The sequence below is a fragment of the Salmo trutta genome, chromosome 13 (assembly GCF_901001165.1).
Source record: "Salmo trutta chromosome 13, fSalTru1.1, whole genome shotgun sequence".
NCBI lineage: Eukaryota > Metazoa > Chordata > Actinopteri > Salmoniformes > Salmonidae > Salmo > Salmo trutta.
Genome location: NC_042969.1, coordinates 28263676 through 28274650, shown reverse-complemented (window position 1 = coordinate 28274650; position 10975 = coordinate 28263676). Strand labels below are relative to the sequence as shown.

General features: G+C 43.5%; 1 protein-coding gene across 1 annotated transcript; it reads right to left on the bottom strand.

The window, feature by feature from the left end:
- Positions 1-4946: 4946 nt before the first annotated feature.
- On the bottom strand, positions 4947-5727 carry LOC115205601 (synaptonemal complex central element protein 3-like). The gene is made up of 2 exons (XM_029771746.1): positions 5612-5727; positions 4947-5337 (listed from the first exon to the last, which is right to left on the bottom strand). Exons 1-2 carry the CDS (start codon positions 5718-5720, stop codon positions 5159-5161), a joined length of 288 nt encoding a protein of 95 aa, XP_029627606.1. The 5' UTR covers positions 5721-5727; the 3' UTR covers positions 4947-5158.
- Positions 5728-10975: the final 5248 nt, after the last annotated feature.

Sequence of the window (10975 nt, the reverse complement as noted above, 5' to 3'; positions counted from 1 at the left end):
TGGAGATGCAACATGGCAGTCATGCCAACATATCTCATCAGCCACCTGGTGGAAGGACTTTGTGGATCTGAGGCTCTTTCCCCTGTTGCCTTCATCATCCTTCAAATCCCACCAACATCAGCTGCCTCAGAGCGCAACTGGCCTTTGTTTGGAAACACACACACACCAAAGCACGCAACAGGCTGACCAATACAAGGGTTGAAAAATTGGTGGCCATCCAGGCAAATTTGAGTTTTTTTGAGCCTGACAACAAGCCATCCTCAATAAGGTTGGAAAGTGACAGTGAAGATGAGGCTTCAGAGTCTGATGTTCAAGAGGTGGACATTGAGGATGTCCAGGGAGAAGACATGGAAGCCTGAGAGGAAGACAACCAAAGCTTTAGTTTATAGTTTTTACAGATGTATTATGAAAACGTTTTTTGGAGATGCGATGGATCATTGGGGATCATTCAATATTCCCTTTCTTTTGTTGTTCAGTGAAATCATCCCATGTGAAGAGTCAACTCATTTAATTAAAGTTCAATTCGTAACTAAATATTTTTTTTTATTTCTATTGGAAGGGTTTAATAATTTGCAATTATGTCTACTTATGATAAGGTAAAAGGTTTATGTTTCTGTCTCCATATGATATGGTAAATATATCCAATGCAAAAAACATCTACATTTAAATGGTATTAATATTAATTTGCATATATTTCCATTAAATCCCATATATTCCTGGTAATTCCAATATATTCCCGTTAATTCCCATGGAAAGTTTCCACCTCTGAATATTCCCCATTATGTGCAACCCTAGTCTTCACCTGACTGAAGTTCGGCGTCGTAAACGACAGCATGTATGGCGTTGTGTGGGCGAGCAGATTGCTGATGTCAACGTTGTGAACAGAGTGCCCCATGGTGGTGTTGGGGTTATGGTATGGGCAGGCAGAAGCTACTGAGAACAAACACAATTCCATTTAATCGATGCCAACTTGAATGCCAAAGATACTGTGACGAGATCCTGAGGTCCATTGTCGTGCCATTCATCCGCCACCGTCACCTCATGTTTCAGCATGATAATGCACGGCCCCGTGTCACAAGGATCTGTACACAAATCCTGGAACCTGAAAATGTCCCAGTTCTTCCATGGCCTGCATACTCACCAGACATGTCACCCATAGAGCATGTTTGGGATGCTTTGGATTGACTTCTGGACAGCGTTTTCCAGTTCCAGTCAATATCCAGCAACTTCGCACATCCATGGAGTAGTTACATGCACACAATAACATCTGAAATCAGGCTACCTGTTGGCACTTTGATAAATGCAGAAAATTGCCCATCATAGCAGCGAACATGTTATTTTTGGGAAGCATATTTGATTCTGAGTTCGGACATATAACATTTGTATGTGAAAACTAATAATACTATGAATACATTCAGTTGTTCCAAACTCACTTCACTTGCACTAAAGAGGGAGGCTCGCTCAGCTGTTGCTAGCTAGCACATGTGCAGATCAAGTTCACTGCTGGAACACCGATTATGGTGTTTACATATTCTAATCATTCAAAATATTGAGAAAACCAGCTGTTTTAATCAGCATATGCTTACTTCTTGGGCACATGGACTATGGTGGTCTACTTGAAGCATGTTGGTATTACAGACTCAATCAGGGACATGTTGAAAATGTCAGTGAAGAGACCTGCCAGTTGGTCAGCACATGCCCGGACCACATGTCCTGGTAATCCGTCTGGCCCAGCGGCTTTGTGAATGTTGACCTGTTTAAAGGTCTTACTCACGTCGGCTACGGAAAGCGTAATCACACAGTCGTCCAGATCAGCTGATGCTCTCATGCATGCATCAGTGTTGCTTGTCTCGAAGCGAGCATAGAAGTGATTTAGCTCGTGTCTAAATCACTTACCTTTGAAGATCTTCCTCTGTCTGCAATCCCAAGGGCCCCAGCTACATCACAAATGGTTATTTTGTTCGATAAAGTCCTTCTTAATATCCCAAAAAAGTAAGTTAAGTTGGCGCGCTTGATTCAGTAATCCACCTGTTTCCCTCGTTCAAAATGCATACAAAGGAATCCCAAAAGTTACCAATAAACTTCGTCCAAACAAGTCAAACAGTGTTTCTAATCAATCCTCAGGTACCCTAATATGTAAATAAACAATACAATTTAAGACGGAGAATAGTATGTTCATTACCAGAGATAAATAACGAAATGCACGCCCTCATCCACGTGCGCCACAATACTACAGTCAAAATGGGAGCCACCTGGAAAAACTACAAATTCTAGCTCATTTTTCAAAAAACAAGCCTGAAACGCTTTCCAAAGACTGTTTACATCTAGTGGAAGCCCTAGGAACTGCAATCTGGGAGGTATTCCTTTGATTTTCCCAGATGGATTCTCCTCGGGTTTTCGCCTGCCATATCAGTTCTGTTATACTCACAGACATTATTTTAACTGTTTTAGATACTTTAGAGTGTTTTCTATCCAATACTACCAATTCTATGCATATCCTAGCTTCTGGGCCTGAGTAACAGGCCGTTTACTTTGGGCACCTCAGTCATCCAAACCTCCGAATACTGCCCCCTAGCCTTAAGAAGTTTTAATGAAGTCGTAAGATGTCTAGCTAGTAATTTGTTAGCTATGCAAACAAGCTAGCAAGAAGTTGCATAGCAACAGCATCAACTTCCGGGCAGACTGGTGAAGTGCTAGTACACTCAACTGAAAGGATACCATTCGTTTACAGTATACTAAAATGGACTAATAGTATATACTATGTAGTATATACACTCATTGCGTATGTAGTGTACATTATGTTAGTATAGGTATTCGAACACAGCTTCTGACTGGTTTTTTGATCCACACCCCTACCTTTCTTTAAGGTACAGTATCTGTGACCAATAGATGTATCTGTATTCCCAGGCATGTGAAATGTATAGATTTGGGCCTAATTTATTTATTTCAATTGACTGATTTCCTTATATGAACTGTAACACAGTAAAATCTTTGAAATTGTTGCATTTTGCATTTATGTTTTTGTTCAGTGTACATACTACTCTGAGGAATGTGGTAAAGGCTTTAGAAACTGTAAGCATTAAGTACAAACTCTACAGTACTACGACTGCTGGGGGTATGACTGGGATGTGACCAAGAATAAATGGAATGTCAACACGTGTATGCACATTTTACCAACTCCTTTTGGCATCCCAATAAACAATCTATCAGTCAATATTCTCTATTCAAGTTTTATCTTTTTATTTGACCAAACCCCAAATTCATAACACAACACTAAAGTCAATTAAAACCCTGTTCACAGGTACATAACACACAATGATAACCTACATAAAACAGCCGGCTGCTCAGCTTAGACAGCATACAGTATGGGGCAGGAGACATCTCTATCACCTATCTCCAGTGGTTTCTGCTTCTGTCAGAGAGAGAGAGAGACTGCTGCTGCAGATATGAGACTCTAGTCTACTGTACATACAACTGCAACAACATTGTAGACAAGCATACAGAGCACGGGCTACTAGCTTTGGATTCAGGTCCATTTCAGAACAGCAGACATTCCTGGTGAATCACAGACAATCACATCTTTGTCAGTGGGATGGAGGTGGTATGTACAGGTCTAGGACACTCCATCCCCATCCCCTGGTTTAGTCCCTGTCCCAGTTCCTATACCATCCCCATCCCCTGGTTTATCCCCTGTCCCAGTTCCTATACCATCCTCATCCCCATCCCCTGGTTTATCCCCTGTCCCAGTTCCTATACCATCCCCATCCCCTGGTTTAGCCCCTGTCCCAGTTTCTATACCATCCCCATCTCCTGGTTCATCCCCTGTCCCAGTTCCTATACCATCCCCATCTCCTGGTTCAGCCCCTGTCCCAGTTCCTATACCATCCCCATGCCCTGGTTCAGCCCCTGTCCCAGTTCCTATACCATCCCCATGCCCTGGTTCAGCCCCTGTCCCAGTTCCTATACCATCCCCATCTCCTGGTTCAGCCCCTGTCCCAGTTCCTATACCATCCCCATCTCCTGGTTCAGCCCCTGTCCCAGTTCCTATACCATCCCCATCTCCTGGTTCAGCCCCTGTCCCAGTTCCTATACCATCCCCATCTCCTGGTTCAGCCCCTGTCCCAGTTCCTATACCATCCCCATCCCTGGTTCAGCCCCTGTCCCAGTTCCTATACAATCCCCATCTCCTGGTTCAGCCCCTGTCCCAGTTCCTATACCATCCCCATCTCCTGGTTCAGCCCCTGTCCCAGTTCCTATACCATCCCCATCTCCTGGTTCAGCCCCTGTCCCAGTTCCTATACCATCCCCATCTCCTGGTTCAGCCCCTGTCCCAGTTCCTATACCATCCCCATCTCCTGGTTCAGCCCCTGTCCCAGTTCCTATACCATCCCCATGCCCTGGTTCAGCCCCTGTCCCAGTTCCTATACCATCCCCATCGCCTGGTTCAGCCCCTGTCCCAGTTCCTATACCATCCCCATCCCCTGGTTCAGCCCCTGTCCCAGTTCCTATACCATCCCCATGCCCTGGTTCAGCCCTTGTCCCAGTTTCTATACCATCCCCATGCCCTGGTTCAGCCCCTGTCCCAGTTCCTATACCATCCCCATCCCCTGGTTCAGCCCCTGTCCCAGTTCCTATACCATCCCCATCTCCTGGTTCAGCTCCTGTCCCAGTTCCTATACCATCCCCATCTCCTGGTTCAGCCCCTGTCCCAGTTTCTATACCATCCCCATCTCCTGGTTCAGCCCCTGTCCCAGTTCCTATACCATCCCCATGCCCTGGTTCAGCCCCTGTCCCAGTTCCTATACCATCCCCATCTCCTGGTTCATCCCCTGTCCCAGTTCCTATACCATCCCCATGCCCTGGTTCAGCCCCTGTCCCAGTTCCTATACCATCCCCATCCCCTGGTTCAGTCCCTGTCCCAGTTCCTATACCATCCCCATCTCCTGGTTCATCCCCTGTCCCAGTTCCTATACCATCCCCATGCCCTGGTTCAGCCCCTGTCCCAGTTCCTATACCATCCCCATGCCCTGGTTCAGCCCCTGTCCCAGTTCCTATACCATCCCCATGCCCTGGTTCAGGCCCTGTCCCAGTTCCTATACCATCCCCATCTCCTGGTTCAGCCCCTGTCCCAGTTCCTATACCATCCCCATCCCCTGGTTCAGTCCCTGTCCCAGTTCCTATACCATCCCCATCCCCTGGTCTTTTTCCAGCCTCTGGTTTGGCTCCTGTTCCCCAGGGGACAGGGGTTGAACTCTTCCTCCAGCTGCCATAGGGAGTCCTCCAGATCAGGACTGATCTGCTGCACCACCATGTCATAGGCCATCCATGTCAGTTGCACTGGGAAACCACAGGGGAGACAAGAGGGACATGGCTGTCAGAGTCAGACAGTAGTGGGCCATACAGAGTATGATTTAAAACACATGGCAGAATTTGTATTGAATTACACACACCCATTAACTTTTATAAATGCAATAAAAAAAAAGGGTGGGTAGTAAATTAAATGACAGTAGAGAGTTAGGAATTGGCAAAGTAAAAAGACAGTGTCAGCAATTTTTTCTAAGAATAACACTAGCTACATCATACAGATGCTTAATAATGCTACATACCATACCTGATATATTTTCCACGTCTTCAATCATTCTCTCTAAATCCTTGTTAAACTCCATCATCTCTTCGCCACAGTCCTCTTGATGGTCGCAGGATGAAAGAGAACCGGCCATCTACAAACCCCATATATTTTCATCAAGATTCCAATCACTAACATTAGCTAGTTAATAGCTAGTTAATTAGCTAGTTAACATTAATGGTTCCAACCAACACTGTAAATTATTAATGAATGTACCTAACTGATTGTGATGAATACGAGACGGTAAATAAGCATAAGGTATGGACGTGGATGAACTGGTTTATACAATTTCAAACGTTTTATTTTTGTGACTTTTGATTGACAGGTTCACGTAGCTAGCTGGCTGGCTAACCGTTGCTAAAATGTATCCAAACAAATGAAACAGTCTGTGAGCTTGTCGTATAAGCTTGGTTTAAATAACACAATTTAGAGTACCTTAATAAAATAAGCACCTTCTTATTTATGAATATTTAAAAGTCAAGGAAATAATACTTAGGATCCTCTAGCTAGCAGTCTCTTCCTTTTATCTTGGTAAATTGTTTGTTAGCAGAAGGTGCACGCATACTGAGGAACACATTTGTGGCTCAGAGAAATTAGTAATTGAAGTTGATTGCATTATTAACCGTAAAGTAGTGTGAAAGTACCAGGTTTTGGCTCATTATGAAAATAAATTGTGTGGTCATCCTCACAATTCATGCCAGTCCTCCATGAAAGCAACTCAGTTTCTCCATCTCCTAGCAACCTAATACTTCAACCCAACTCTCCTTGAATAGTCCAACAAGTGGCCGCTCTCTGAGAGGGCTATCCCAATGGTATAATTCTCATGTGAAGACTTTTCCTACAAGCCCAAAACGTTGATGGAGAAATGGGCTAGGGACTAAAATGTTGTGAGAACCCTAATAGAACCCAATGCCCTTACCATTGCAAAACACTATACAGTGTGTGTTTGGGACTTTCACCATTAAAGACCATAACATGGCCTCCCGAGTGGTGCAGCGGTCTAAGGCACTGCATCTCAGTGCTAGAGGCATCACTACAGACACCCTGGTTTGAATCCAGGTTGTATCACAACCGGCTGTGATTGAGAGTCCCATAGGGTGGTGCACAATTGGCCCAGCATTGTTGGACTTTGGGCGGTGTAGGCCATCATTGTACATAAGAATTTGTTCTTAACTGACTTGCCTAGTTAAATATAAAACATTGAAACCATTAGAACTGCTGTATCCTAAAGCTGCCAACATACCAGGTTGGGTTTGCTCCTAGCAGAACTCGGCTAGGCGAAGTGAATGTCTGTGCCTCGCATATTCCCTTATAAGATAAATAAATACATCTTTAATTAATGCCAAGCTGCATGAAAACTAGTCGTCTCTTGTTGAACGACAACAAACACTTCATTAAAGAATCCCATCCATAGTTCCCACTACTACTATGAGTAGTACTATTGACCAATCAGCGACTAAGGGTAGTAGACTTCGTGTAGCGAACTTCAACTGCAGGAAAAAAACCTTCCAAACACCAAAACAAACAAAAATGTCACAAAAATGTCATCATAATATATGAGCAAACTGTTTTGACTGGGAAGCATGCGTGGTATGCTTGTTCACCAAGAATGATCCAACAGCAACTAATCCAGACCTTTTTTGAAGGAAATACATTTCACACGGGGGGGGGGGGGGGTTCTTGGACACAGATGAAGCATAAAAGAAGTGCAAACTGAATTGCTTTCATGGAGGACTGGCTTGAGGATGACCACACAATTTATTTTCATCATGAGCCAAATCTATTGGTTTTCTACCTAAAGTTGCAAAGGAAATGTTGTGATCTATTTAATAAACACAAGAGACCAGGACAACGTTTTCCCAAAAGCATAATCTTAAGGCTAAATTCATCATTAGAACCATGGGATCGTGTGGTTATAAGATGAACTTAGCCTTAAAATGCTATTGGGAAACTGGGCCCAGCAAAATGGATAGAAGACTGTGGCGGTATAGCAAGAACAGTGACATCTAGTGGTCAAAACGTGGTACTTTCACACTACTTCATGGTAAATAACGCAAGTGATTTCAATTACTTATTTCTTTGAACAGGGGGGAAAAAAACATTACCAGATTCACAGAGAATACATTATATAGTATGGAGAAGCTATATTCCAAGCCGCAGCTTCATAATACTTGTCAAACATAGAGAACTTATACTGTGTATTGGTTGTTGGGGTTGGATTGGCATGGGGCGTAGGGGGTCCGTGGGTGGCTTTTTACCATTTTGGGGGGATTCTTCATACTCATTTGTAGGAAGAAGTTTGGTCCAAATTGGACGTTAAAACTATATTTATTTGATATTACCCTGAACCCTATAAATTAAAATGACCAATTTGGGAGCAATAAAATAGCTTAATTTCCCCTGAGATCAAAATAGATTTCAACTAAATAATTTTTCAGGAATGCCAATCTTACCTGTTTCTAACTACAGAAACAATTTAAGAACAGTCTGAGATGGTGGGTGTCATGGCTTGCTGAAATGACATGGAATGACTCATATATGTGTAGCAGTTCTGTTTCCATCCCTCTCCTCACCGCTACCTGGGCTCGAACCATGGACCCTCTGCACACATCAACAACTGCCTCCCACGAAGCATAGTTATCCATCGCTCCACAAAAGCCGTGGCCATTATAGAGCAAGAAATAACTACTTCAAGGTTTCAGAACGAGTGACGTCACCAATTGAAACGCTATTAGTGCACACCCCACTAACTAGCTAACCATTTCACACCGGTTACATACGCAATTGCCCAATGTTTTAACGTCTGTCAAACAGTTATTCCATTAAATGTGAGGTATTTTGGCCTTACTGCTATTATTTTCAGTGTTCGCTTTATCCAGAAACCCTGCTTTTTCAGGGACTCCCTGAAACTTATCTGAGGCCCCTGGGGGTCCTATAGGGGGTTCCGACTTGTTGTGCACATCACTGGACTAGAGGAAGTTGTTTGTATGGCTGAATAGTGCAACATTCTGTGGTCTGTTTCAATACCCAGGAGATAAGCCTGTAAGGTCAAGGTGAAGGTTCAATGTACACTGGACTAGAACACACAGTCCTGTTTTTGCTTTTTCAAACAGGCAGAGAAATAAGCTACTTCTGTGCTCACTGGGGCTATTGTGGCGTTTCCTTTACTACACTATGAGTTTTAGACCATAGCAGCACTTCCTACTTTGGCACTCTGTCGATAGAAGTTGTTGTTCTGCGAAATGGCAGCCACTAAAGGCTTCTCTGAACTTTGAAACCACAGGTTCACCAACTTGCAACTGGTGGGGAGTTGAATCCAAAACAATCGATTCCTCGACTCCTTGCCGTCGACTCCAATTTCTGTGTGTCGAAGTAGGACGATATTTTCTACACGCAGCGGACCGAGGACCAAACACACACTAACGTTTTTCATAGCGAAGAGAAAGAGCAGGCGAGGGAGAGAGTGGATCAGGGCAGGCAGACAGTCGGCTATATCTTTGGTAATCTGCCTCACCAAAAGTATAAAATACAGCACTGCGATAGCCTATACATATTTGATTACCGATGCAGTTCTAACTGTCTGCCTGGTGGCCAACATGCCTGACTGTACCCCTCGACCTATCTCTTCCTCTCTCGCTAGCTCGCTCTTTCTTTGCTGTGAAATACATGACAGTTTGTGTTCTCGGAAGTAGCCTACGTAAACTAGTTTCCTCCGTTGCAAAAATACCAAATCTTAGGAGTCGAGAAGCTTGACACAGAAATGGGAGAGGCTAACTGTTGATGTCCTAGGCAGTGGCGGTTCTAACTTGTCTGGCTCCCTGGGCGAACCCCCCTTCAGCGCCCCCCGCCAACAATAACAAAAAAGCCCCATTCTACACTAACTGTCATTTTTATTCTGACATTTGGAACAACACAAATAAATAATCATAACATTTAAAAAAATATATACAAAAATAAGACTCATAAATATAAAAAAGTAACAAAGACAAATATAAACAAATGTGTGTTGGCACTCGAGCATCGATACGTTTACCCATCCCCCAACACCGTCAACCAAGAGTCAAGACTAAACCAATTCACCTTGGTGGTGTGCAGACTGGTTTTATATTATTCTTAACGATTTCGCACGAACCAGAAAAAAATGCAACAATATGTCTGTGAAACTATATATTCACAGTATTGTGAATGAATTGTGGTTTATTTGGTAGCATTTCGTAGTGTGACTCATTTGACTAATTGCAGTAGTACTGTACAAAATTAGAGGTGCACTATTTGATAGATTCCCCTGCTCACCCTACCTCGGGATCTCAAGCAGCAGCTCAAATCAGCAGGATGGGAGGTGTTGTTATTAGGAAGGATGTCTACCATGGATAGCTAAAATAATTATTATGATCACACTTCATCAATTTAAATATTATGGGGACACCTGTACATTTGGCAGTCCAGCACGAGTTATTAGTGTAGCATATTATTGTCTAGACATGACATTGAAATATCTTCACGCCTAGAATACAAATCTCCAGTCTTCCGTCATAAGAGTCAATTGCATTTGAAAAACAAAGAATTACAGGGGGACGGTTTGGAAAAACGAATCCTGTGTGAATCGTCCTCAGAAATACCCACATGCCTGAATAATAATTGCATAACCAACGTCTCTAGTAATACACGTCCGAATAGGGCTATCTATGACATGGACAATAACAGGTTTATCAATTTAGAGTGCGCCCCATAATTCCATGGGATCCGTCATGGCTGCACACAGCATAAACATGACATAAAAATTATAGTTCCTACACATCACCTTCTATATGCAAACCAAATAGGTTTTTATAGGTTAAGTTGATAAGCAAATGGGCAGCATCATGTTCATGTTAGTCCTCTAGAACGCAGATGTAGTCTTCCTAGTATGACTGAAACAATGAGGTGGTGTGTACGTGTGTGCGCATCCGTTTCAGCGTGTTTGGGAGTCTTCGACTCCAACCACGGAAGTCGGAGTGTACTCCAAAAACCATGGAGTCGTGCACCACTAGGGGTTAGCAGTGTGGTTACGGTTAGCGTTTGTTTAACACAATAAATCAATTGTAGAAATGGGCGGGGTTTGTGACTGTGGTGTATAAACTAGTGACGACAGATGCCGCGTTTAAGTGCTAGTCGGAACTAGGAAACTCTGAAATGTCGGACTTGCTAACTGGGCGTTTAAGTACTAGTCGGAACTAGGAAACTCTGAAATGTCGGACTCGCTAACTGGTCGATCGCGTCACGTGTATAACTAGGCTACAACCAGTTAGCAAGTCGGACATTTCAGAGTTTCCTAGTTTCGACTAAGGCGTGAACGCAGCAAGACAGACC

Bases quoted from the DNA above. Each gene is read 5' to 3' on its own strand.
- LOC115205601 (XM_029771746.1), bottom strand. From the start codon at position 5,720: ATGGCCGGTTCTCTTTCATCCTGCGACCATCAAGAGGACTGTGGCGAA. The intron at 5,338-5,611 runs GTATGGTATGTA...GTGGTTTCCCAG, and splicing joins AGACGTGGAAAATATATCAG to TGCAACTGACATGGATGGCC.